We start from the raw sequence: 26903 nt of genomic DNA on the forward strand, positions 1-26903 counted from the left end.
AAGGTCCCACAGCAACCTGGGGAAGGAGGCCAGTTGAGCCTGATCTGGCTTTCGGGGCCTGAGCTCATGGACCACCACGAGATGACTCTGGAGCCAGGATCCTGCAACATCAGAGTGCAGCACCCACCAGGGACACCAGTGGACAGGGCTGAGTGGGGTTTGGCTCTGGTTGGGACAGGAAGGCAGGCCGCGCGGCCACCCCACCTGGGAACCCGAGTTAGCAGGAGGTCTGGCAGGGCCTGCCCCATACCAGCCAGGCTGATAGCAGGAGGAACAGCAGGGTGAGGGCCGCCGCCAGGGTCACTGAGGGAACCAGGTCAGAGTCCTCAGGACCAGGCATGGCATCACCAGGGGCGTCTCTGGGGGCCTGGGGGGCCCCGGACAGCTGGGTGCCAGAGACCTTCTCCCCTGGGGGTCCTGGGCGACCCATCTGTGGAAAGGAGGGATGGAGAGGCAGGTCCCCCTCTGGATGAGCCCCTTGGCCCACCCTGGGCCTCCCCTCCTGTCCCACTATCTCAGGGAGCCCTGCTGGAGAGCTTGGGCCACAGCAAGGGCCCTAAGGTTCCCCACAGGTGGCCCAGGACAGTGAGACCTGAGCCTCTGCTCTGCTCTGTAAGGTGGGGATGAAGGCCACAGGGAGATGGCAAGGACCAGCTGAGACCCCCCCCTACTTCGCTCCCACCTCCTTACCGTCCCCTGAGACCATGGAGTAGAAGGTCAGGCCCAGTCCATGGCCTCCTCCAGAGTGTGGCCCCAGTGCCAGGGTCCTGGAATGCGGCTGGGCCAGTGCCCAGCACGTAGAGGCTGTCAGACTGGTATGAGGGGACCTTTGTAGAGCCTGAGAGAGGGCTGCCTGCAACCAGTGCCCTCTGACAGCACAGCGCCCCAGGTGGCCACCAGGTTAGAGCTCAGCCAGAGAGGAGGCCCCTCAGAAGCCCCGGAGGTGGGCAGAGGCCATAGTGACAGCCCAAGACCACCAAAGTGGCAGGACCCTTCTCTGGACAGGGACAGAGTTCAAACTGGGTCATGGTCAGGGATGGCCTCTGCCCCAGGACCGGGCCCTCAGGCTGGACCCCAGGCCCCTCCGTTGACCCAGGTATGTTCATAAGCCTAGAAGTTCCGCAGGGCGATTACCTTCCAGCCCCGGAGCTCCACGCTCTGGAGGGCCCCCCCACTGCCACACTCCCCAGGGACATGACTTGGCGGGCAGCACCCTTCTTTCCTGGATAGAACCCACCTCCTGGGGCTGAGCTGCAGGAAATGGGGGACCCAGCCAGGAGCTGCACCTCCACCTCACTGTGGTGTGTCCAAGGTAGGGGGGCAGCAGATGTCCCAAGTCACAAAGCAGAGCAAGGGGCCCTCTCCCAGGCCAGCCTCTAAAGTGGGGCTCCCCACACAGGGGAGTAGAGGCTCAGGAAGGACAGAAGGCTCTCAATTCAGGTCAGTGAGGGGCTTCCAGGCGGCTGAGTGTCTGGCCCTGAGCAGGAGCAGAGAGGGGGAGAAACCCCTCCCCCAGAGGCCAGGACCCCAAGCACCCAGAAGAAAAGAGGTGGCAAGCCCACCAGGGGGAGGCATCAATAGGCTTTCAAGGCCCCCAAAAATGACCCTTGAAGAAGGAAACTACCCTTTGAGGACGAGGATGCCACCTCAGTGTTCATCGTGAACAGAAAGGCTGGAAACAGCCCTGAGAGGTTCACCAGCACCAAGGGCCGCCCCCCAGCAGCCTCACAGTGGCCCATCAAAAGTAGGAAGGACAGACTGCTGTCCCCCCATGCCACATCACACTGCACAGCAGGGGAAGGAGCAAACCTGGGGACCACAACAGGGAAGAGTCCAGGACACCCAACCAGAGCCAGTCAGGAAGGAGCACTGGCAGGAGGACCTAAGCTAAGACAGGGGACAGCAGCCACTTCTGCGGAAGGAGAAGGGCAGGTGGACCTCAGAAGGCCCAGAGAACTCCAGGGTGAGGGGAAAGCCCCCATCCGGATGGACAGACCGTCACGTCCATCAGCAGGTACACAAGAGGAGTTCATTCTGTCATCTGTAAATTCCACCTCAATAAAGTTGATTTTTAAAAATACACTAAAAAGAGCCAGGAAAAAATAATGATTCCATTTCTACAAGGTTCAAGAGCAGGAACTCTAACCCATGATGCAGGGGGAAGGACGTCCTGTAGGGGTGATCTAGGGCTTCCTCCCAGGTTCCTGGAATCTCGTTCCAGACTAGGATGACCAGGGACACTTGGCAGCCCACTCTCTGAGCCCACCCTTGAGGTTTGTTCTCTCTTGGTTCTGAAAGATGGGGTAGCCCTGAAGAAGGCCCTCAGGAGCTCACCCTTCACCAGGCTGCCTGGGCCACAGCCTGTGTTTCAGGTGGGTAAAAAGGCTTAAACCATTTCTGCCCCAGAGCCACTGGAGAGACCTGGGAAGCAGAAACTAGCGAGCCCTAGAGTGCCCGCCCGCAGGAGGGCTCGGAGGGAGGGATGTGGTTTCCCTGTGGCTACTTTCTCTATTGTTCCACTACAGTTGTGTTTCTATTATAAGAAAAAGGAATTGAAACTTTTTTTGGGGGGGGGGCAGAGGTACCTGGGTTAGCTTAACCACTGAGACACATCCCCAGTGCCTCACCTCCCACACCTTTTTAAAAAATTATTATTTTGAGACAAGGTCTTGCTAAGTCCTTAAGGATTCATTAACATGCTGAGACTGGCCTTGAACTTGTGATCCTTCTGCCTCAGTCTCCCCAGCTGCAGGGATTACAGGTGTGTGCGGGTCAGCCAGAATTGAAACTCAAAAAAGAAAAATAGATAAATAAAAAGCTTTACTATTTTGATAGCTAAAATTTGGAAAGAACCCATCTGTTCAACAACAAAGAATCAGTTTTAAAACCTGCGTGGTCACTCGTCCAGCAGGAGGGGAAGTGACTCAGCCCCCCTGCCGAGAAAGTCCAAAGGGAACTAACTGGACATAACATTGCAATTTTCTTTACTTTCAATTTTATCTTTTGAAAACAGGCTCCCAAGGAAGTTTCCGGTTCAGTTTTTATTTTTAACTTTTATACTATTACTAGGATGATTTGGAACAGGCCCAACTTATGCTTGGCTCCCTTTCTTCCTCAAAATAGAGAAACTCGCATTTTCCTTCTGTTTCTTCCATGGCTTTTCCTTGCTCTCGGTCCTTCTCCTTAGGGCTGCGCCCTCCCCGCCCCGGGCTAGGCCCCTCTTCCTGCGCTCCCCTAACTGCCTCCGCCCAGTCCCTCTTCCCCCTGCCTTCACCCCACGCATCCTCTGGCTGCCCTGGAACCTCAGCCTGATTCACTGGGTCACCCAATGGAGAGGAAGCCAGGGACAGAGGCGACACTGCGACGCGTAAGGCAGGTGGAGTGGAGAGCAGTCAGAGCGAGACGAGCGTTCGCTGTGTGACCCTGGCGAGCGGCTACGCCTCTCTGGGTTTCCGTCTCCTCTGCAGAACTCGCTGCACCGCTGGGTTGGGCCCGGGACGGCTCCGCCAGGGCACCCCCATCACTCCACCCTCGCCTACTCGGGCGCGGCTTTCCGCTGCAGAGCGGCGGCCGCGCCCGGCGGAATCGGCCTCCCACCATCCGCGGGCGTGCGGCTGCCCCATTGGCCGGCGCGGCTCTGCAGGGCCGCCCCGTAGCCAATCGCGGCTGAGGGGCGGGGCCTGGGCGCGCCGGCCGCGATTTGCAGCCCCCGCGGATGCTCCAGCGCTGGCCTGGCCGCGTCCCGCTGGCTGGAGCGTGCTCGCGGGGGCCATGCAGGAGCCCCTGCTGGGAGCTGAGGGCCTGGACTATGACACCTTCCCCGAGAAGCCGCCCCCGTCGCCCGGAGAGAGGGCGCGGGTCGGGTGAGAGTCGCTGGGCGTGGGGGACGGGCGGGGACTGGGCGAGGTGGCTCTGGTCGCTCCAGCGGGCGCTGGCTCCACCCTGGGTGAGTAGCCACCAGGATCGTTTGGCTCCTTTCTGCCCTCCTGTACCTAACCTTGCTGAAGAAGCTGGTCCTCCTTAGGGAAGGGACCATCCCAAAGAGTGACAGGCCCAGCTGTCATAGACAGGGAGAGGGTGAGGGACTTGCCTAAGGCCACACAGAAAGCTTTCAGAAGCAGAGCTGGGGGCAAAACCCAAGCTTCCTCTCCTGGAAAAAAGTACCACAGCCACAGGCTGACGCCCTGGGAATTTCCAGGTGGCAGCACTCAGGCCCTGGGGAGGTGTCAATCTGACCAGCCCGGCAGCCACTGGGCTCAGAAGAGTCAGCAGCTCAGGGAAAAGAGGCTCAGACCCTGATTCTTTTGTCCCACCCCCACCACCAGGGCCCTGCAGAACAAAAGGGTGTTCTTGGCCACCTTTGCTGCGGTGCTGGGCAATTTCAGTTTTGGGTATGCCCTGGTCTACACGTCCCCTGTCATCCCAGCCCTTGAGCACTCCTCAGACCCAGATCTGCATCTGACCAAAACTCAGGCATCCTGGTTTGGGGTAAGGACTATGCTTGAAGCTGGAAGGAGTCGGGTAGGGGAGCATGAACCCTCTGAGCTTTGCCCACTGCTAGGGATTCCCCAAGAGCCCTTCTTGGGGCCCTCTCCAGGGCCCCAGTCCACCCCCTCCCTCACACACTCCTGGCTGCTGGTTGGTGGGGGGAGGCCAGATCATAGCAATGAACCAGGAAGTGAAAGCCAGTGGAGAAAACCTGGGACAGAACAGGTATGGTGCCCCCAACGTCTCCCAGAGGGTGAGGGTTCCCCAGGCCCACAGTCAGGCTGCCACAGCAGACATCCGTCTGGATGGATGGAGGGGACAGGGGTATCAGGTGCCAGTGGGACCAGCACCAGCTGGGAAAGATCAAGATCTCCAACAGCAGCATCCAGAGGCCATGAGCGGAGAGGAGAGGAGGACACCCTGGATTCTAGAATTAAAATCTAAATAGCCTCAGATTCTAATCACAGCTTGGTGGCTAAGAGGAAAAGACCTAGTGTTTACTGAGCACTTTGTGCCAGGTCTGTGTGGACACTTGGCCGACCTGTGAGGTGGGTTCTGTTGTTCTCCCATAATACAGCTGGAGGGGCTGGGGATAGAGCTCAGTTGGTAGAGTGCTTGCCTCACATGCACAAGGCCCTGGGTTCAATCCCCAGCACCATAAAAACAAAACAAAAAAAAAAAAAAAAACATAATACATCTGGAGAAACAGGCTGGCACAAGCTAAACCTTGTGCCCATGCTCCACTGCTGATGAGTAGTGGTGTTGAGGCTGGGTCCTAGCCACCATCTTCAGGGAATTCAGGAACATCCTGGGACCTTCAAGTCAGAGTCCCCTATGTTAAAATATTAGACAGAGAACCACTGTAGATATGTGGCCCCACCTCCTCCCTAGGGCAAGACCCCTAAAATTTAAATGGTTGTGCGCATGCTGCATGCACACTTCCGGAGACTGGAGGCTTACCATCATAGTGGGCCTGGGTCTGGGGCTCGCTCCTGGGGTTGCCTGGGGAAGAAGCTGCCCCTGGCTCTGATGGGGTGGGGGTGCTCCCGGCCCCACACACATGCCTGCGCCCCTCCTCTGCAGTCCGTGTTCACCCTGGGAGCTGCTGCTGGGGGCCTCAGTGCCATGGTCCTCAATGACCTCCTGGGCCGGAAGCTCAGCATCATGTTCTCTGCGATCCCCTCTGCGGCGGGGTACGCGCTCATGGCAGGCGCCCATGGCCTCTGGATGCTGCTGTTGGGGAGGACACTCACTGGCTTTGCTGGGGGACTCACGGCGGCCTGCATCCCGGTAAGGCCAGGACCTGTCCCGCTGCCTTGGCATGGCCACTACTTGCTTAGGTCTTCTGGCCTCGGGCCTATGGTCAGTGAGAATGTGCTTGCTGTCCCCTCTGGCTGCCCAGGGAGCCTCTGCTCACCACTCCCCACCAAGGTCCCTGATTTCAGGAAACTGTCCCCATCCTGGACTCCCCCTACTTCCTACCCTGTTTCTTGACCGCAGTCAGGTGCATTTCTCAACTGGAGAAGACCCAGATTGAGCAATGGGGAAGTCCCTGCCCCATACCTGCCCTGGCATCTTGTCATCTCATCTACCCATACCCAGTCAGCACCCTGATGAGGTCAGGGTGGGGACGAAGGTCACTGAGGAAGACACACCTGCTCAGCCCCTAGGTCTGGGTGCCCCCCAGACCCATGACTGCCCAGCATCCAGCCCATTCAGAGCTGAGTCATCCCACTGCCTTGCAGTCAGGAAGCTGAGGCTTGAGAGTATGCAGCGGGTCACCCCAGCAACCTCACCTCCCAAGGCTCACAGGGGCACTTGCCCTGTGAGCGTGCTCTCCAGAGCCTGGCCAGATGGGTGTCTTGCAGGTGTACGTATCTGAGATCGCCCCTGCTGGTGTCCGCGGGGCCCTGGGGGCCACGCCGCAGCTCATGGCAGTGTTCGGATCGCTGTCTCTCTACGCCCTTGGCAAGTATCCTGCACCTTGCAGGCTCGGGGGAGCACTGCAGACTTTGGAAAGGGAAAGGACATGCCCAGAAGGAGCCCAGGGCTTAGAGGAAAGAGACCTGGTCCCCTGCGCCAGTGGGCCACCACCCCACCCTGTCCCCATATTCATGAGGCCCAGTGAGGGCATCTGGACCAGCAGTCTGGGTCACCTTCGAGCAGCAGGAGGCCTCAGTCATGAACAGCTAAGGTGGACCAGTGTAGGGGAGAGCCTCATGCAGCAGCCTGGGCAGGTGGCATGGAGGCCTGGGCCTGGCCTGCCCACCCTGTCCCTCCCCTCCTCTGGCCCTTCAGACCTTCCCAGGACCTCTTGCTACCTGCCAGGGGCCAGGCACTCCCCATAGCTCCTCCCTGCCTCCATCACAGACCAGGGCATTCAGGGAAGGACTCGGCTCACAGGGCAGATGAGGCTGTCCAGAGGTTGCAGTGCAGGAGCTGTGTGTGTCTGCCACTCTCCCCTCCTCCAGGCCTCCTGCTGCCCTGGCGTTGGCTGGCTGTGGCCGGGGAGGGGCCTGTGCTCGTCATGGTCCTGCTGCTCAGCTTCATGCCCAACTCGCCGCGGTTCCTGCTCTCCCGCGGCAGGGACGAGGAGGCACTGCAGGCACTGACCTGGCTGCGCCCAGCAGATGCAGACGTCCACTGGGAGTTCGAGCAGATCCAGGACAATGTCCGGAGACAGGTGTGTTTGGGGGCTGGGTCTGGTGGACCCACCCCAGGCACCTGTGGTTCCATGTGGCCTGAGCTAGTTACTAGGCCTCTTCAAACCCAGGTTGCTTTTCTTGGAATAAGGTGGTTACAGCTGACCCAGAGCTGGGGCTGTCTCCATCAGCGGGGTCTCCCCAGCCCCAAGAGTGGCCAGTGCAGCTCCCTCAGCAGCGGTCTTGTGTTCCAGAGCAGCCGAGTGTCGTGGGCAGAGGCCCGGGAACCCCACATGTACCGGCCAGTGCTCATTGCCCTGCTCATGCGTTTCCTGCAGCAGCTGACAGGCATCACGCCCATACTGGTCTACCTGCAGCCCATCTTCGACAGCACGGCCGTGCTGCTGGTGAGCGCCTGCCTGAGTCCAGGTGGGCTGGCAGACCCGCTCAGCCCCAATCCCCAGCCCCCAGCCCCAGGCCCTGCTGTGCCAGAGTTCGGGCATGCACACCCTCATGTGTGGAGGCCAAAGGATTCTTCCTGTCTCTGGGCCACGCACCTGCTCTCAGAATTTGTTTTTAAGTAAAGTTTAAATGGTTTTAAATAAATTATGCAAGATGATGGAGGAAACTGATTTAATAGAAACGCAGCACCACCACCTCCATACCAGGATTCTGCTCAGAGCCCTGCTGGCTCCTCAGGGAGGCTGCCACTTTCCTGGGACACCAGCTGCCCCTGTGGGAGGGAGACAGTAGCAAGGCTGCCAAGACCCCTGTCCAGACACAGTGGAGAGGATTTGAGAACAGCAGGTTTCCTGGGGCAGTGGGCTCAGTGGTGAGCATGGCAGATGTGCCCTGCTGGGAACCCCAGGGTGGTGTGCAGAGCAAGTGCCTGGCACACAGCAGGCACTTGGCACTCCAGGGTAGCTGTGGCTGTGGCCTTGGGTCTGAGCACCCTGCAGGGCGTTAGGCAACCAGGTGGGGTGAGAAGCAGGGACAGGAGCAGCAGGCCAGTCCTCTCAGCCTCAGGGGTCTCCTCCCCACAGCCCCCCAAGGATGATGCAGCCATTGTGGGAGCCGTGAGGCTTCTGTCCGTGCTGATCGCGGCCTTCACCATGGACCTGGCTGGCCGCAAGGTCCTGCTCTTCGTGTCGGGTGAGGCTCCCTGCCCCACTTCTCCCCTCCCACCCACAGCGTCTCTACCCACTGCCACTTGTGCCAGAGCTAGGGCACAGCCACCTGGGGCCTCCCCAGCACCTGGCACCAGCCAGCTGCTCCAGAAAGCCTGCTGGAGCTCGGGTGAGCAACGCACTGGGGGTGAGGGAAGCCCAGACCAGGGCTGGCAGTGTGTGTGCTACCCTGTGGGAGGCCTGTCCCAAGCCAGCCATGCTGCCCGGCTCAGGGTGCCACAGAGCATGACAGCTCCCCCAGGAGAGCCATGGCTCAGAGGGTCCTGGCCCCCGAGGGCCACCTGTGTCCACAGCAACCATCATGTTTGCTGCCAACCTGACGCTGGGGCTGTATGTCCAATTTGGTCCAAGGCCTCTGACCCCCAACAGCACTGTGAGCCTCGAGACCCTGTCCTTGGCGGGCACAGAGCAGCCCACGGCCACACCCACCAGCTACCTCACTCTGGTGCCCCTCCTGGCCACCATGTTCTTCATCATGGGTAGGACTGGGGTTCCTGGGGGTGGGGTGATGGCCTGGGTGAGGGGCTGTCTCACGGGTGAGGCAGGGGCCCTACTGCTGTCCTGTTTGTCTGCTGAGGGGGGAGACTGGAGAGGTGGGGACAGACCCGGTGTGCCCCCTCCACCACTCTCCCCTCTCCTGGCAGGCTATGCCATGGGCTGGGGGCCCATCACCTGGCTGCTCATGTCGGAGATCCTGCCCTTGCGTGCCCGTGGCGTAGCCTCAGGGCTCTGTGTGCTGGTCAGCTGGCTCACCGCCTTCGTCCTCACCAAGTCCTTCCTGCTGGTGGTGGTAAGTGTTTGCCATGGACCCCTGTGTGGTGCCAGGCCTTCTGCGAAGTGACCCAACCCCACAGTGTTCCTGGGAGAAGAGCAAGTGCCCTTACTAGAAGGCTGAGGATGGTCAGGGCGCAGCACACCATGGCCCCTGCGTTTTAAGATACGAGAATGAGTTGGGGAACTGTTCTGAGAAGTCAGGTCCCCTCCAGGGCAGGATACAGCCTGGAGCTCTGCCAGCAGCCGAGAGCGCAATATCCACACTCAGGCTTGCCATCCCAGGTGCTGCCCACTCACCAGCCCACCTCCTGCTGCAGCCAGCAGGCCCTGGTGGCACCAGAACCAGCCCTGCTCCAAAATCCCATGAGCAGCTGACTGGAGCGGCCTGGGCCAGGGCAGAGCACAGAGCTGGGCACACACTGCTGCTAGAGGGTACAGAGCGGAGCCTCCAGGAACACCTAGACCAGCCCCAAGGGGACCCCCAGGGAGGCAGGTCCTGGGAGAGGCCCCACAGGCCTCCTGTGTGACCCGCCTTCTGCTCCCCCCCTCAGAAAGCCTTCAGCCTCCAGGTGCCCTTCTTCTTCTTCGCGGCCATCTGCCTGGTGAGCCTAGTGTTCACGGGCTGCTGTGTGCCTGAGACCAAGGGCCGCTCCCTGGAGCAGATCGAGTCCTTCTTCAGCAGTAGGAGGAGGTCCTTCCTGCACTAGGCCAGGGATTTACCTGCCAGGTGGCCAGGCCTCCACGGTGGCCACAAACCCATGCCCTGCAGCCGGGACGCGGCGCAGCCGTCACTCCTATGAGCCGCAGCACAGGGCCAACCAGGACCTGCTTCTGACTGGACAGGCAGCACGCTCCGGCTTAGGCGGCCTGCAGGAGGTGGCGCAGACCTGCTGGCTCTCAGGCTGGCCCTTGGCGTGCGCCAGGCTGTGTGGAGGACAGAGCAGCACTGGAGGTGGCATTGGCTCAGCACAGGAACATCGTCACTTGGCCTCCTCCAGGCGTCTTGGTGTGGACAGGAGGGTCTGTGGACATCATGCAGCAACACATGCCCTACTTCCAGAGGCCAGGGCACAGGACAGCCACTTGCCCCACATCAGCCCCACCTCAGGGATAGGGGCAACCATCTGCAAACTGTGTTCACCCTATTTACAAAAATAAATAAGTTGGGCCTGCAGCCCTATGGAGGAAGGAGTGGGGTCTTTAGCTGGAGGAGGCTCCCCACCCCTGCAGGCAGGCCAGACCAGACACCGGCCATGGCTTCAGCGCCTGCTGCCCCAGTAGGGCCCTAAATTCATGGTCACTCTGGACTTGAGCTCAGTGCAGCAGAGAGGCAGGAGGGGCAGTGTGGTGGGTCCACCTTGGAGCCTGGCTCTTCCTGGTGTGTGTCACCTTGGAGCCCCTTTCCCCATCTAAGCAGGCTGACAGGGCCTTCAGTTACTCCTGGGCCAGCAGCTCCTGCTCCGTTGTCATGGACACGGGTATCCCTACTGCTGACAGGCGCCAGAGACAGAAGATAACAGCAGAGAGCAAGCGGAGGAACTGCAGCCCTGCTTTACTGCTCAAAATGCAGCCGCGTGGAGGAGCACACCAGGAACGGGCACAGAGGAGGTGTGGGGCTGGAGTCCCAGTGATGTCCCCCGCCCCTGATGCAGGCCTCCAGAGCTGACTGCAGGCCACCTGGGAATCTCCTGGCAAGCAACACCCCACTCTGGCCTGTGACCAAGGCCCTCCTGCCTCGGACCCACCCTGTGGCCTGCCCAGCCCAGCAATGGGTTTCCCCTCAAGGTGGATGTCACCTTCCTTAATAGCACAGCCAGCACCTCCTCTCCCTGCACCTGCAGCAAGGTCCCTCTGAATGGGTTGGGGCCTGGCAGGAGTGACTCAAGCCCCACACCCAGACAAGTGAGCAGGGGGGCAGGCAGGGCTGCTCCTCCCAGGAGGTAGACGGGTCTTACCACTGCACACACACGCATAGCCCTTTGAGCCCAGCATGGGCCTGAGGATGGTAGCCCTTAAGGAACCCTGAAGGCACGTGTCCCACCAACCTAGGACTGAGCCTGGCCAGGATCCTGGAGGGCCAAGGCCCACTCCAGACCCCACTGACGTGTCCTGGGTCAGTGCTGGGCAGAGGCCCTGCTCCCAGCCCCAAACTCTGCAGGCCTGCTTGTTCCCCCTGGGAAACAGACCTGGGGCTGCTTTCCTGGGAGCAAGAGTCAGTCCCTGAGTTCTGGGGGCCCACTGCAGGCCCACCTGGGGGCTTGGGAGGGAGGGAGACAGGGAGCTGGGCCCAGAAGCAGGGTTTTCCACAGCAGCCTATTCTGCCCAGGTCCATCGAGGCATGGCCAGACCTTGTCAGACATATGCTTAGTGGCCAAGAGCCAATCTGCTAACCAAACCAGGGTCAAGGCCACAGGGCAGGAGGAAGAGTCAGCAGTGTGGGAGGAGGATGGGGGCCATGAACAGATACATCCAGGAGTGGTCCCTGCTTCCCCATGCACCTGCATAGAGGCTTGTGCCTGGTGGCCTGGCACTGGGACAGGGGATACAGCTCTGTGGGGGAGATGGGCTCTGGCTTCTGCCCAGCTCTGCAAAGGCAGGAAGCTCCCCAGGGGCAGGCTGGCAAGCATACCTGAGGTGGACCAAGCTCAGTCCCTACTATAGGCTGCTGCAGCTGCTACCACCAACAGGACCACAGCAGAGGAGTGGGTGGGACCCTATGAGCACCACTCCCCACCCCCTTAGCACCAGGGCCTGAGGTGGAGTGAGAGGCAGAAGCCAGCAGCCTGGGTCAGCTGAGAAGGCAGAGCAGCTAGGGTGCCTGGAGGAGCCTGTCCAACATGCCAGGGACTGGGAGGGGGTCCACCTGACCAGCCAGCCACTGCCAGGACTGCTGTGGGGGCAGGGGTGCATCTTGGGAGCACTATGGGCTCCCTCCCAGAGGACTGGCCATGTCCCTGGGCAGCAGCAGTCAGCTTGGAGACATTGTTCTCCCCAACCTCTGCCTTGAGGACAGGGAAATTGGGCAGGATGGGAACTCCACCTGCCAGGACAGCTGGGAGACTTTCCCTAAGCTTCAGTGCTCGGGCCTCAGGGACCTGGTTGGGGAGTCCAGAGCCCAGGTGACATGCCCCTCAACTCCCAGCCAGGGCCAGTGTGTCTGGGGGAAGCTGCTCCTAGGCCTGGGGTGGACCCTATCACGTGGGGCCTGCAGACCCACCAGAAGCCCAGTCCACTAAGCCAGGCTGGCAGGATCAGGCCAGGTGGCTATCCCCACTACACTGAGATGGGCCATACAGCCCAGGCCCTGAGCACCAGCCAAGTCAGGGCTCCAGGCTTGGAGAACAGGCTGGCAGAAGAGGGTCAGGCTTGGGGGGTCCTCTCCCAGGCTGTCCCATAGGGCTGGTGCTCTGCCTCCTCCAGAGAAGCTCATGGACCCCACTGTGGACTCGTCACAGCTCCCCCTCCAGGGTCTCTGCCAGCTTCTCTTCGTCTGCCTGCTGCCTCTGCTGCTGGATCCGGGCATAGGAGATGGCATCACCCCTGGGGAGAGAGCGGGGGTGTCCTGCAGGGCCCAGCCTCAGGCCCAGCCCTCCTGGCTACCACCCAATCCAGGCATGACTGCAGGCAGAGCCTACTGGGCCTCTGGTTCCCCAGACAGAGGCTACTGCTAGGGGACAAAGGGCTGGTTACTTCTGAAACTGGCACAGGCTGCCTGCATGTTGGGTTGAGAAAATCTATTCAGTCTGGGCTCTGCAGAGGGAGGGTAGCAACGGGCTATAAGGGGTCTACACACTCTGGATGGACGGAGGCCAATCAGAGTGACACGGGCCACCCAAAGGCCACCCAGTGGTCTTGCCTGCATTCCCTAGAGAACTGATGAACCACTGGCAACCCCTGTGCCTCAACTCCCATAGCTGGACAACAGAGTCCACCCTCAGCCCTCCCCCCTGGACAGCAGGAGGCAGGAGGCCCACCCAGACGCACTTTTTGCCCAAGGCAGAGAGTCCATACAGCACCCCTGTGGCAAAGGCGATGGCATTGCCCAGCAGTGTGGTCAGGCTCAGGCTCATGATGATGGGGACGATGGCCATCCTAGGGGAGAGACAGAGGTCAAGGGGCACTGCCACTCTGTGCCACCACCATCCCTCCAGACTTCTGGTGGGGGGATGGGGAGAAGGATCCTCAGAACCCAACAGGGACACACGTTCAGGTGGGGCTTCTGAAGCCATGAGGTAGCCCCAACAGGCTGCCAACACCTGTGCCTTACTGGGGTGAGGAGCCAAAGCTCTCATCAGATTCTCAGCAAGGTCTGTGACCTACAAAGAGTCCAAAGCCCTCCCTGTTCATAGAGAAAGGCTGTGCCCAGAGAATCTGTTCATAAAAATCCCTGTGACCGGGCTGGGGATGTGGCTCAAGCGGTAGCGCGCTCGCCTGGCATGCGTGTGACCCGGGTTCGATCCCCAGCACCACATACAAACAAAGATGTTGAGTCCGCCGAAAACTAAAAAATAAATATTAAAATTCTCTCTCTCTCTCTCTTTAAAAAAAAAAAAAATCCCTGTGACCAAGTTGCTTAGCTCTAAAGCTCAGTCCTTTGCTGTGACATAAGGTCAGGCCTCAGACTGTGCCAACTACCAAGCTGATCTGGGGCCTGGAAACCATAGGTACTGAGCAAGCGCTGTTGTTAGGACAGTAAAACCAGCCGAAGTTTGACAGGTAGGGTCCCCACCTCAGACCCCTGGCCTCAGGCTCCTCAGTGCAGACCTGTGCAAGGCACAGCCCAGGCCAGTTCCCACCCAGCTGGGTGCCACCTGGCCTGTGATCTGCTCTGGCTTTAAAATCCCAGCAGCTGATTCTTGATCCTGGCCACCAGAGCAGCAGTGACTCCTGGGTCAGCCAGGAAAATGGCTGTCCCACCTTCCTGAGAAGAGGTCAGACTCCACCAGCTGCATGCCACCTGAGTTTCCATTCTAGATGTTACTGCAGCTGCACATTTCAAGTTACAGACTGTCTGACCTTGGCTTGCGATGGTTCAACTTAGAGTTTTTTTAATTTTATGATGGTGCAAAAGGGTCGCAGGCTCAGTGGAAACTGTGCTTAGAATCTGGGTTTTGATCCTTCCTAGGCTCTGGACACATGTCAGGGCATCATCTCATAATGTTCACATGAATGGCCACAAGGCTCTGCACACACATGACATCACTGAGCTGAGTGGTGGCACCTGGGTGCAGAACAGTGCATGCACACCTGACGTGCAGTGGATGTGTGGACCAAGACCCCATCATAAGTCCAGGCACCTCTGCAATGAAGTAGCAACAGAAACCACAGGGACAGCCCAGGGGAGACCTTCAAAATAAAACTCAAGGCAAACAACAGGCCAGAAAATACGTGCAGGAAATGTAAGGAGGTATGCGATCTTTAATAAAGAAACACACATAACCTGCTAAGTGATACACTAACAGGCTGTGAAGTAACCAGAAAGTCCTCAACCAAGAAAATGCAGCTGGGCACAGTGGTGCACGCATGTAACCCCAATGGCTCAGGAGGCTAAGGCAGGAGGATTGCAGGTTCGAGGCCAGCCTCAGCAACCTAGCAAAGCTGTTAACAACCTAGTGAGACCCTGTCTCAAAAAAAAAAAAAAAAAAAAAAAAAAGGCCAGAGACATGGCTCAGTGGTTAACCGCCTCTGGGTTCAATCCCTAATATCAAAAAGAAAAAAAAAGGGGGGGGGGGTGTCTCTGATCCTGTCATCCTTCACCATTCAGACACAGGAGGGCCTGCAGAAACCAGCGTCTGTGCTCTCAGGGGCAGGCTGCCAGGCAGCACTAGTCTGCACTTATCTTAAAGATAATCAGGAACAATAACAGCCTCCCGTGCAAAGGGCCTGCTCTCAGAGCTCCCGCCTAAGGAGTTACTTGCAGGCATTCTGTCTGGTGACTGTGATGTGAAGAGCCACATACTGAACTTGTGGGAAACAGGAAAGTAGACGCAAAGCACATTTAGAGGCCCTGATATTTCCAAGCCCCGTCCTGTGTTTCCAGCTCTCATCAGGACACAAGCTGCTGTGAAAGGCCACACAGCAAGGCCCCTTCAGATCCACATCTGCTAACTCCCCACCAAGGGACCAAACCCCCAGAGCCTGCCACTGTCTCACTGCACACAAAGCTGCAGGCACTTCAACCCTCACAGACTGGATGCCCAGATGTGGGACCGCTAGGCCACGCTCGTCAGCAGCCATCATGTAGTCATTCCACCCAAGGCCACCAAGTCCCACTCCAGAGAGGAAGCCCATGCATCAGCACCTGCCCCATCCACCCTCACCAGCGGCCCTTCTGGTCCTGTTGCCAGCAGGGTTTTGGGGAACCGTGTTAGGGGCTCTGCCCAGCAGTCCCTCACCCACAGTAGAAGAGAGCCTTCTGCCAGGAGCGCAGCCGGTCCACCCTCTCAGCCACTGTGTTTGCAAACTCCACGAACTGGCAGCAGAAGGGCGCCTCACACAGCAACAGCACAAAGGCGTTCATGCTAGGGCAAGGGTGGGAGAGAGGGACAGCACCATGAGGAAGACCACCCTTCCCACCCAACCCAGGGAGTGCCCAGCTACTCCAGGGCAGGGAGCAGCTATCCCCAGGGAGCCTCTTCCAAGCACTTCACCCCCAGCTGTGCCCACACCCCCACGCCCCTGCCTGAAATGAGCACTCATGATGGAAGAGGCTGGCCGTCTGGCTCCGTCGTCCTTCTTGGCTGTGACAGAGGAACAAGACCCTCTCAAGTGGCACTGAGCCCACAGCAAGCTCAGCCATGCAGAGCACCCACAGCTCCACCATCACCTACATCACCACCCCAGGGAGGACAGACAGCAGAGTCAGCAGGCCACCCACAGTCAGGCAGGCGTGATGATGGGTGCCCGACCCCATGGAGTCCTGAGCCCAGGGACAGGTAGGCTAGGCAGACGCAGGGCCGTGGGAGCCCACACTGGGAGGAAGGTGCTCAAAGGCCTTCTACCCCAGCACGCTCACTGGGAGCAGCTGACCCCTGGGGCTTCTGCCCTGTCCCGTGGGTAATGGCCAGCTACCAGGCACTGAGCCCTGTGTGCCAGGCTGTCTGCCTAAGCCTGAAAGGAAAGTGCCATCAATACCTCTTTTACAGAGATGCAGCCCCAGGACTGGAGCCCCGGGCAGGAATTTTCTTTTAACTCTTAGTCGCTGCCCTGGCCTCCAAGATAGCCCCACATCCGCCCAGTGGACCCTCCCATGCCCCACTCACCAGCCTCCACCCCTGCTGCTTCAGGCCAGCACAGGCCTCTGTCCCCCTCCACCTGCCCCGAGTCTCCCCCAGGCCTAAGGTCTGAGGGCAGGGCCTGCCTCTTGTCCCGAGTGCCCCTTGCAGCCCCTTGTGGATACCAGCAAGTATACAGCACAGTGCCACACCATGTGCCAGAGCTGCACTGCACCAGTCCCCGCCCTGCCTGTGCCTGTCCGTGGGCAGGGGCTTGCCCGTGGTGTGGCAGCCCCGGTTCCCGCACAGCACAGGGCTGCTTCTCCCACCGGGCCGCCTCTGGCACTGCTCACCACCTCCCAGCAGCACCGCCCTCTCCCAGATCAGGCCAGCTCCCTCCTGGCCACCCTGACCACAGCCCTTCCATACTATAGCCCAGGAGCTCCCAGGGGGCAGGAACATCACGCTGGAAGAGGGGTCTGAAGAGCCCGACTCAACGGACGCTCAAGGACTGTTTACCATCTCAATTCTGCACCCAGGAAAGGCACAGGCAGGCATCCCCCGACTCCTCATTAAGAAACCTGAACGAGGGTGAGTGGGAAGGAGGAAAGGCCCGCGCAGTACGTTAAGTCCGCAGGCCCCAATCCCCGCCAGGCAGGACAGCCACGTGCTACTCACATCATCCACACGCCAGCGGCAATTTTCAGAGGGTAGATAGTGATGCAGCTGAAGAGTCCGGAGATGGCACAAGCTTGAAAGAAGCAGCACAGCAGGAGTCAGCAGGGAGGTGGCAAAGCTGATGGAAGGGCTGCCTGGGAGGCGTGGGGCGGCCCTGAGAACTCGGCTAGAGCTCAGCCCTCCACTCAGCTGGAGGCTCCCTCTAAGCCAGGAGGCTGGAGAGGTGAAGCAGCTCGTCCAGGACCTCGAAGCTGGCCAGCTCCCAGCACTCGGGAGGACGTCCCCCACTTTCATTCTGAGGCCCAGAGGGACCTGTCCTCTGAATCCAGCCACCTCGCAGGTGGTTAGGATTAAAGAATAAAGTCACTCAAAGGCTCAGGACAGAGCCTGAGTGAGGGCCACCTGTCTCCACTCATGGGCTGGCCATATAAGGAATCCTCAGACTTGGAGTCCTTGGCTGGGACTTTGGGACAAGGGGCTCCTTCTCCTGTGTAACAGCCATCAGGACCAGAGAGACAGGAGTCGGCTCAGCTCTCTCTAGCAGCTGAGTGGCCTTCCCTGTATATAGTCGACCTACCCGATGTGAGTGTCCTCCCCTGCCCCGAATGTGGATCCCTGATGTCCCTCTCTTCCCATCTGCACCTCAGAGCAGGGGCTGTTGCACCCACTCGCTCCTCTACCACAGCCCAGCTGCAGCAGGAGCTTCAGGAGCTGCCAGGCCATTCCAGGGAGCTGGGAGCTGGGCGGGAAGCAAGCCCAAGTGGTGGCCAGGAAAGGGCAGGAAGGGACACTAGCCCTCTGACACAGCAATCAGCAACCAGCTCATTAAACTTGCAGCAGCTCCTCTGCACCTGATCCCTCCACCTGGCCCTGGAATTCTGCTGTTTTCCATTTTCCCGTGTAACCCTATGCAGACGGTAGGCGATGCAGGAAGAAACCGGATAAGTGACGGGAACTGAGTGGGACTGCCTTCTGTGCCACACACTCAAAAGTGGCCCTTGGCATTCTTATCAACGTGCCTCAAGCTGCAAGGTTCCCCTAGGTCACAGATGCAGGGGACTGACCGCCCCTTCAGAGAGCCAAAGGATGGCATGGCTTCTGCCCAGGAGTAGCTGGGCTTGGTCTCACCTGAGCAGCCTGTGCTGCCTGCTGCAGTCAGCATCCCCGCCTGCAGCCCTGATGCTGCCCCCACTGCCCTTACAACACAGGCTTTGGGGAGGACCAGGTCCAAGACAGACAGACGGCTCTAGTCAGGAGTCCTTGACAATGTGCAGTTAATGGGTGTCCATCCAGGATTGCCAATGCCCGCGTCTTCCGTGTTAAAGGGGTGTTGCCATGCAGCCCTCTCTTCTCCTGGCTAACCCCTCCAGATGGCCTTAGGACCGGGGTTAAGACCACTCCAACTCCCCAAGGCCTCTCAACTCAGGGAGGGCAACCCTATCCCAAAGTGACCAGCCAGGTGCATAGCTCTTGTAGAAACCCGTTACATCTCTAAAACAATCCCTGTTGTATCTCTCCTTCCCCACTCCCTCTCCCTCTCCCTCTCGGGTGTGTGTGTGAGATGGGGGTAACTGGGGGATTGAACCCAGGGGTGCTCTACCACTAAACCACATCCCCATTCCTTTCTTAATTCTAAGACAGGGTCTCCAACGTTGCAGAGGTTGGTCCCAAACTTGTGATCCTCCTGCCTCAGTGCACTGAGTAGCTGGGAGGCACAGGTGTGCAACACCGCCCCTCTAGAACACCTGCATGTGTGTGTTCTGCCCTGTGGTATACTATTTGGTACTCATAAGACAATGTCCCCCCTCAAAATGCACAGGTGCAGCAGACCCTTCAGGGTGTGCCACAGGTCTCCTGAAGTTTACTTGTGGCCCCAACACAGCACCAGTACTCTTGGGGCAACCCCACTTTGAGAAGAACAGAATTGGATGGGACTCCAGGGTCAACCTGGGAGTCAGGTAGGCCACGCTGACCAAGAGGGAGGGAGGATGGCAAACCTGCAAGCCATGATCAGGACCCTTCCTTTCTCCACCACTGACCACTGCCACCCTCAGTAACGCCCACCTGATCTGCCAGGAAACAGCTAACTATCCTTGAGAGAATCTGACCTCCACCCCACCAACCTCTCCCAAATGGGCAGGAGCTATGCCTTTGGATAGGAACTACCTTGCCTGCAGCAGGCTCCTAACCCTGCCTCATCCTGCCAGAACTTCCACCTCGCTCACCACAAGGCTGGGGCTTGCAGATGCCCAGGTGCTCCTTCTGGCAGGAGAGCAAAAGAGTTTGCCCCTGTAAGCCTCCAGCCCCCTGTGCCAAGCAGACACTGGAATCCCGGCAACTCCGAAGACCAGCCCAGCCCTGAAGCTCCAAGAAGTGACAGTGTTGATAGCAGACAGGCCAATGGACTCCTATTTGCTTTGGAAGGCTGGCAACATGATCTTCACCTGTGTGGCGGATCTTCGCTCCTTTTGTCTTCTCTGAGCCTGTGCTAAGACAGCCCATTCTCCTGGTAACCTGAGGTTGGGGTGTGTGCCTGGCAGGTCTGGAGGGTAGAAGGAGGGCCACTGAGAGGCAGGGAGGACAGCACGAACAGAGTGGACCGCAGAGAGAATGGAGAGTGAGGATCCAAAGGAGAGGTTGCCTCCTTCTGCCCACTGTCCAGCTGCCCTCAGGGAACACCTGTCCCCTGCACAACCTGACCCTCACTCAGCAAACTTCCCAGTCAGTGCCTTCCTGCCACAGTCTGACCAGATCTGCACCCGTCCCACTTAGGAACAAGCTTTGCTCAAAGGTTGGGAACAGCTGTCCCACCTCGCCCAGGTAGGAAAGGGCAGGCGACCTCAGGGAGACTCTGCTCCCCTTTTGATGGCCCCAGAACCACCAACTCAGTCTCGGGGCCAAGCCCAGGCCCGAGGCCGGGAACCACCGCAACCCCGAGGGCGCCGGCTCCCAGCGGCTTCGCCGCGTCTGGCGAAAACCTGACCCGTGCGGGTTCCTCCCCCGGCCGGGTACTCACAGATGGCCCCCAGCACGCCTGACAGGCGACACAGCCAACGGTACCACCACGTCATGCCCTCCTCCTGCGCGGGTGGCGCGGGGCTGGCCGACGCCCCCGCAGCGCCTGAGCCGCTCATGCTGCCGCGGCGCCTTGGTGGAGCCCCGGGCCGGCACAAAGACCGTGCCCGCCCGCGCGCTGCCTTGTGGGAGAGGGTTCATTAGCATAGGAGGCGGGCCCGCCGGCGAGGTGGAGCGTTGGTGGATATTAGCATAGGGGGCGGAACCCGCCGGAAAGGTAGAGGGTTGGTGGAGATTAGCATAGGGGCGGAGCCTGCCAGACAGGTGAACACTGGCCGAGAGCGGGGAGGGGGATGGTTGCTCTTTACAAGATGGGCGGGGCCCTCCAGCAATAAAGGGTAGTGGAGATTGATGGATATTAGCATAATGGGCGGTCCCGCAGAAGAGGTTGGCAGTTGACGGACAATAGCATAGAGGGCGGGGCTCGCAGGTACACACCGAGGGCTGGGTATTCATTACGTGGGGGCGAGCCTGGCGGCAGCTGCACCTATACGTACCAAATCCTCCCACCTGGACTGACCTAGGAGGGAGGAGTGGGTCTTTGCGGAGAGTTGGGAGTGCGCCAGCCTCAGGACCCAGTCCAGACTCCACTCTCCCTGGCCTTTCCTGTTCCCTGAGTAGGAGGAAGACAACTGAAGGTGGCGAATGAATCCCCACCTTGGGGGTTTTCAAACCAGGTTTAGACAGATTACATGAAGAAAACGTCAGGTCAGGCCTCCCATTTCCTTTATTGACATCTGAAGGGCTGGGAACTGCTTTCCCAAAGAGTCTCCACCTCCTACACCTAAGGCCAAGACCCCAAAGGAGAATCCCTAAGATTGATGGAAGTCCTAGTTGGAAGGCACTCTGAGACCAGAGTTAAACCCTACAGGTTGCCCAGACATCTACTAGTGTTCAGTAGGTGTTGGGTTCCTTCTCTTTCCTTCCAAAGCTTGGAGAGAAATCTAGGGCAGGGCCTGGCTGTGCTCCGGGCTCTTCTGGCATTCTGGGATTGAGGGTCCAGTACTGACCCTGCAGGCTGGCATGTGTCTCCAGGAAGCCCTGGCTAAACTCCACCTCAGCCTCACTGCCCTCTGACTCCCAGTAGAGCGCCTGCTGCCCATGGAATGTTGTGGTCCTCAGGCTGTGGGCATCCCGGATCTGCAGGAAAGGGGATAAGCAAAAGGAACAGCCCTGAGGGATGACTAGCCAGTGTTTCTACAGGCCTGTGTATGCAAATTACCACACATACAGGATCACATCTAATCCTCACAAGAGCCCTGTCAGGTGGCCACTCCTGTTCCACTCAGGAGAATGAGACTCAGGGATGTTACACCACTTCCCCAGAACACACAGCCAGAGTGCCAGAGCTGGGATGGGACCAGGGCTGATTCAGAAGCCAGGCTGCCTCCTCTGTGGGAGCTGAGGCCTTGCACAGCACTGTTCTCCCAAAGACAGAAAGCCTCCACCCCACCTGTGCTCTTCTGGCAAATTACATCATGCTGGGAAATGGGAAACCATGCTTCCACCCCAGGTTAACTGGCTGTCTACACAGAAGGGATCCTTCCTACTTGCCTCTTGCAGGTAGTGCAATAAACACTTCTTGGTGAATAAATGGAAGAAATTCCTCCCATTCTTTCACTAATGATTCTGAGGTTTTGATCTGAAGTACATGAAAGGGGTCCCCTAAGCTCAGCAACCCCATCTTCAACCCAAAGGACAGCTGTCCAGAATCAGCAAATTCCCACATGGACTCACTGAGACATAGCTGGCGTTGGTTCCCTTAAATCTAGGGCCCACGTGGGTGACCAGAGCATGGATGGCAATCCGGGCCTGTGGAGCCACACTGATGAAGACCCGGCAGCCCCCTACACCCATCATCGCTGAACTCAGTAGGGGGCTCACGATTTCACCCTGGGGTCCAAAGAGCTGTATGTCACATTCTGCAGGGGAGAGCAGGTGGGTAGACCAAGTGTGGGTCTCAGGGACTCAGGAGCCAGACAGGCTGCTGATGTCAGGCAGGTCACAGTTGGGAGCAGTAAAGGGATCTGCAGCACTGGCTTAAGGTCAGGCTCCCAGGTAAAGCCCCCATGGAACCCCCTCCACCAATCCTAGCTGAGCGACTTTAGCAAATGCTTTCAACACTCCCAGCTTCCATCCCTCCTTTACAGTGCAGGGACGGTGGCTCACCCTGGCAGGACATTTGTCAGGAGGGCCTGATGCACTTATGCTACACAAGTACTCACCAGTGAAACTGGCACAAAAGAGGACCCAATATGGCAGCCACTTGTGCCCCAACTGCTGCCCCTCTGGAGCCTCCCTAAGGCTCAGATGCTTATGTAGGGGGGAGGGCAGGAAGTGAGCAGTGAGAACTTGACCCAAGCAAGCTCACTGCTGAGGGGCAGGGAGGAACTTGAACTCCCCACATTCGATGGGGGGACCAGCAATCTCTGGAGCCACCTTGGGCTGCTGGAAGATAGCAAGTCCCTGAGGCAACCAAGGTCATTAGCAGACCATCGCAGTAGGACCACGGGCAAGGCAGGAGTCCCTGCAATGCCATCCTCTGTCTGAGAGGTGTGTGGTAGCGTGCATTTTTGCACAAGCAGGTGCATAAGAAGAGAACTGAGGGAAAGCAGCTCACAAAAGGACCTTGAAGAAGCTGAATGTCCAGTGAAGGCAAGGGCAACGGCCTGAGGAACTGGGCAAGGATGTGGACCAAGTCCCATGTCTCCCCGTCCAGCTGCACGGCCCAGAGAAAAAGGGCTGCAGCCCTGTCCGGAACCCACACTGTGCACATGCAGAGCGACACTGAATACCCAGGTTCCTTGGTGGCTGGCTCCCCATCTTGCTCACTGCCCCACTGGAACTGGCCCCATTCCTGGCCAGCAGCACAGGCCCAGTCGCCCTCTGAGGAGGTAGCACCTTGCTATACCTCTGTAGAAAGTTCCAGGGGCAGGCTGGCTCCTGTACCCCAGCAGCACTCCACTTCCGGGCCACACAAGGTGCAGCTTAGCCACCAGAATGTTGGTCCTGGAGCTGAAAGTCAGGCCAGACAGCTTCCCACACAACTTCCTCCACATGAACCGGCCCCAAAGCAGCAACTTCTCTCCTGGAAAGTATCAGGCAGTGAGGGCCCAGCACCCCTACTCCAGGTCGGCCACTGTGCTCCTGGTGGGCTGAGTTGAGTTCAAGCCACCACTTTCTTACTGTGTGACAAGTGGGGCATGTTACTCAATCTCTCCTAGCCTCAGGCTCCTCCTCTGCAAAATGGAGTGCTCACCCCGCGGTCATTAGATGACCCCGAGCATGAAAAGCAGGTATGCAGGTGGAGCACCCCACCAATAGCAAGAGCGCTAGAGTCATGCCGGCCCCTGGCAGGCCTGTAACTGGCAGCAACTGCCCACACAACCCAGATGTACCTGCACTGCAGTTGAGGGTGCTCTCAAGGACTTGGAGTGTTACCACCTCACCCAGGGGCCGCCCGATGGCCACCACACAGTCCGCCTGCCCTGGGCTTCGCATGTCAATGGTTCCTGTGGGCTCCAGGTGCTGCCTGCCACAGGCACCTACAGAGGGAGCAGGAGCATGGTGAGCATAGCCACTGGGGGTCCCAGCAGCACAGGGCCCAGCTCTCCCTGCTGTGCAAGGAGCCAGGACAGGGTGGCCCAGCAAGAAGTCACCTCAAGTCAGGAATGGGACTGCATGGATCAGAGCATTGTGATCTAAGGCCGAGCCACTTCCAGCTGCTCCAGGGAGAAGGAGGCAGTGCAGGGCACTGGCGTTGTATCACATGGACCTGGGCTCTAGGCTGCACCCAGCAAGTCACTAGATGGTGACAGTTATGAATAAAAGTGTGGTTTCCCTTTGCCAAGCAGGAAGGGAGTCTACCCTGAGCCCAGTAGCATGCGGCCCAGAGGACAGAGGGCTTGTCTTGGCTTTCCCAGGTAGAGGTGGCTTTGCCCACCCTGCAGCCAGCCTCCCACAGAGAAAGGAGGAAGGAACCTAACTGGACTCCACCAGGCTTTCCTGGGGCCACTCCAGAGAAGCACCAGCAACAGCAGCTGTGGTCTGGCTGGAGTCAGTGGCTTCTTTGTGGGGCACTGAGCGGAGGGTCCCCCGCCCCTCACAGGGCCCAGCTTGGCAGCTGCGCACTGTTGCTGGCTTGGGTGAGTGCTGGCAGAAGCTGGCTGGCACAGGTGCCTGGGCTCCATGGCAGGTGGCGTGCCGGCGCTGGATGCCATCCCCACAGGAGACAGAGCACTGCAAAGAGGAGGCAGGAATCACGCTGGCCATGAGGACAGCAGTGCCACAGCCAGATGTATCTGATATTGTCCTCACACAACCTGGGAGTGACAAGTATCTCCATGCTATGTGTTGGGAGACTGAGGGCCCTGGAGTGAGTCATGTATGTAGCAAGAATTAGGATTCAAACCCATCTCACCCCATCACCCTCACAGCCTTTACCCCCCAAAGTCTACAGCAGGAACCAGGCACCCCTTGGGGTGTCCTCCTCCACGTTCCATCAGACCCTGCCCAACTCTGGCCCTCACCTCTGCCCAGCCCAGATGCCCAGGGTCCTGCTGACCAAGGTGGGAAGTGGCCCTGGAGGAGGCCTCTGGGGCTGCGGATCGTCTCATCTCTTCTACCCCTGTACACCCCTGTACCCCCACTGAACCAGGCCCTCCTGGGCATTCTGAGTCCTCTTTGCCTTTGTCTTTCTGGTGCTTGGCACAGGGTGGCCGTGGCTCTCTGTAGGACTGAACTGTCTGCCCTTGTGCCCCAGAGTCTCCACTCTTGGCCTCCGAAGGCCCAGCTGCCTCACGATTGGGCCTGTGGTGCCTTCTGTCTCTAGGAGCCCCTTCCCCAGGAGATCCCCCTCCTCCTTTAGGAGGCCACAGTGAATCAGTGCCTGCAGGGCTCCTTGTGTGTGAGGACTCACAGCTGATGCCACCCCAGTCCCATTGGGAAGTCTGACGGGCTGTAGACCTGACCTCTGTCCAGGTGCCAACATGCCACAGGTAGGTACAGTCAGTGAGGAGGCAGGGGACACTGGCTTGTGGCCGCACCAGAGCTGCACAGGACACCTCATCCACCTCAGTGTCCTGGCCTCCTTCAAGTTGCATGCAGGCCACTGTGCGGACAGCAGTGCCAAGGCCACAACTGGCTGAGCATGGACCAAGGGATGTGACCTTCCACCTACAGGAAGAGAAAACCCAGAGAGAGCTGGCTCCTGAAAAGATGGCACTGCCCATAGGGGCTCTGCTCCACCTCTGTGTCCTAGGACATTCTCCTGCACAGATTCCAGGGCCAGGTGAGGGCAGTGCAGCTGCTAAGTCTTCTGCATAGTCACAGGACTCCCTGGAGCAGGAAAGGTTCTGAAGGGCTCTGAGAAAAGAGCCCTCTTGTCCCCTTTATCACATAATACCCCAAACCCACAGAGCTGCTGGCTGGCCAAGTGCCAGCACAGGAAGTGATGCCCAGGATAATGGAAAACAGATCTTAATGTGCCACCTCCTGTGAGGAGAGATGGGGTGTCAGAGATCCACACCACCCTGCTGTGTTAGCTTAGAATCACTCAACAAGAAAGAACGGCCGCATTTTTCAGAACTGGAACGTGAACCCAGGATGCCTGTACTGGGGCCTGGGGTCCTAAATGCTACACACCACTGCCCTCATGACCTGTCACTCTGCCTTATGTGGGATCAGACACAGGGTGATGGCACAAGCCACACTGAGACACGCCTCTTGGGTGTACAATCTCCACCGCAGCACCACTGGCACTGGGGCTATGTGACCTTGTCTGGAGGACAGTCCTGTGCATGGCAGAACAGGTAACTTTGCTCCTCCCTCTGCCCACAGAGATAGCAGCAAACCCCCCTCCCCAACTGTGACCACTAAAATATCCCAAAAGTTGTCAGGATAACCTGGGGGGCAGAACTGTGCAGCTGAGATGCCCCTGCCCTGGAAGGGAGACCATGAGCAGAACTGTGAGCAGAGCACAAGCGCTAGGTGGTGAGGTGCTGAGGAGCAACAGGGCACAGTGTGGGTGTCTGGGCCAGCAGTCTGGATGTGTCTGGGAGAACACCCCTGCTGTCAGCAGAGCCCGGGCAACCAGGACCCCACAGATCCAGAGAAGAACTAGGAGCCAGAGAAGAGCTAGGAGTCAGGAGGAGCCCTGGAACACTCTGGAACAGCGAGGAGGCCAGACTGGCTACAGCAACATTCCACGGGAACCAGAGCTTGTGTGTGCACGTAATTCCCATCAAAACCCCATACCATTTCTAAATGTGATGTAAAAAGATAAAACAGGACTTCAGCATGAGCAAAGAAAGCAAGACACTTGCACCGTGGGTGCTATATCGATTCTGGTTTTGTCTTTTTTCCCTGGCAGGTAGGGGATTGAAGCCAGGACTGGTACATCCTAGGCAAGCATTCCACCACTGAGTTACACCCCACATCTTTTTTATTTTGTGATGGGGTCTCACTATGTTGCTGAGGCTGGCCTTGGACTTGCAATTCTCTTGCCTCAGCCTCCTGAGTCACTGAGATTATAGGCATGTGCCACTGTACCCTCCTTCTAAATGGATTTTAAAGCTACAAAACATAAGACAATGTGATATGGTTTAGGGAAAAGCTAGGAAAAATCAAACCAAACCTGGTAGAAAGCCCAGACACAGACTCTACCACATAAGAATTCAGGCTAAGGGATGTGCCATGTGGGAAAAACATCTACAGTGGTGACTTTGTGGTCCCATCTGAGCCTCCCCATCCATGGATGGTGTCACACCCTCAGGGTCCTGCAAACACCACTCCCAGGACCTTCCCACAGCTGAACACAGGACGACCACCTGCCTCTCTGCACTTGA

The 26903-nt window shown here is 58.6% G+C and overlaps 2 protein-coding genes across 7 annotated transcripts in view; one reads left to right on the forward strand and one right to left on the reverse strand.

The window, feature by feature from the left end:
• The first annotated feature begins 3582 nt into the window (after positions 1 to 3582).
• On the forward strand, positions 3583 to 10265 carry SLC2A6 (solute carrier family 2 member 6). Its single transcript, XM_081279896.1, has 10 exons — positions 3583 to 3863; positions 4326 to 4488; positions 5572 to 5778; positions 6357 to 6456; positions 6960 to 7171; positions 7385 to 7537; positions 8174 to 8282; positions 8611 to 8796; positions 8962 to 9107; positions 9643 to 10265. Exons 1-10 carry the CDS (start codon positions 3772 to 3774, stop codon positions 9796 to 9798), a joined length of 1524 nt encoding a protein of 507 aa, XP_081136022.1. The 5' UTR covers positions 3583 to 3771; the 3' UTR covers positions 9799 to 10265.
• A 2141-nt stretch (positions 10266 to 12406) lies between these two features.
• The window catches only part of ADAMTS13 (ADAM metallopeptidase with thrombospondin type 1 motif 13), a 40358-nt gene continuing 25861 nt past the window's right edge, over positions 12407 to 26903 (reverse strand). For 3 of the 6 annotated variants that reach the window (XM_081279873.1, XM_081279872.1, XM_081279871.1), the window contains exons 25-37: positions 25029 to 25233; positions 24045 to 24297; positions 23457 to 23603; positions 22970 to 23146; positions 21796 to 21980; positions 21069 to 21198; positions 20556 to 20671; positions 20000 to 20180; positions 19428 to 19547; positions 16984 to 17056; positions 15487 to 15612; positions 13076 to 13183; positions 12407 to 12631 (exon numbers count right to left, since the gene is read on the reverse strand). In XM_081279873.1, coding sequence (XP_081135999.1) covers positions 12541 to 12631; positions 13076 to 13183; positions 15487 to 15612; positions 16984 to 17056; positions 19428 to 19547; positions 20000 to 20180; positions 20556 to 20671; positions 21069 to 21198; positions 21796 to 21980; positions 22970 to 23146; positions 23457 to 23603; positions 24045 to 24297; positions 25029 to 25233 — 1912 coding nt within the window. In that variant the 3' untranslated portion in view covers positions 12407 to 12540. Of the gene's footprint in view, positions 12632 to 13075; positions 13184 to 15486; positions 15613 to 16983; positions 17057 to 19427; positions 19548 to 19999; positions 20181 to 20555; positions 20672 to 20762; positions 21199 to 21795; positions 21981 to 22969; positions 23147 to 23456; positions 23604 to 24044; positions 24298 to 25028; positions 25234 to 26903 lie in introns of those variants that run through there. The other 3 variants (XM_081279874.1, XM_081279876.1, XM_081279875.1) reach the window with 3 other exon arrangements.

Source organism: Spermophilus citellus, assembly GCF_964194105.1.
Source record: "Spermophilus citellus genome assembly, chromosome: 2".
Taxonomy (NCBI): domain Eukaryota; kingdom Metazoa; phylum Chordata; class Mammalia; order Rodentia; family Sciuridae; genus Spermophilus; species Spermophilus citellus.

Coding starts and splice junctions, on each gene's coding strand:
- SLC2A6 (XM_081279896.1), top strand. CDS start 3,772: ATGCAGGAGCCCCTGCTGGGAGCTGAGGGCCTGGACTATGACACCTTC. Junction 5,779..6,356: donor TCACGGCGGCCTGCATCCCG/GTAAGGCCAGGA, acceptor GGTGTCTTGCAG/GTGTACGTATCTGAGATCGC. Junction 8,283..8,610: donor GGTCCTGCTCTTCGTGTCGG/GTGAGGCTCCCT, acceptor CTGTGTCCACAG/CAACCATCATGTTTGCTGCC.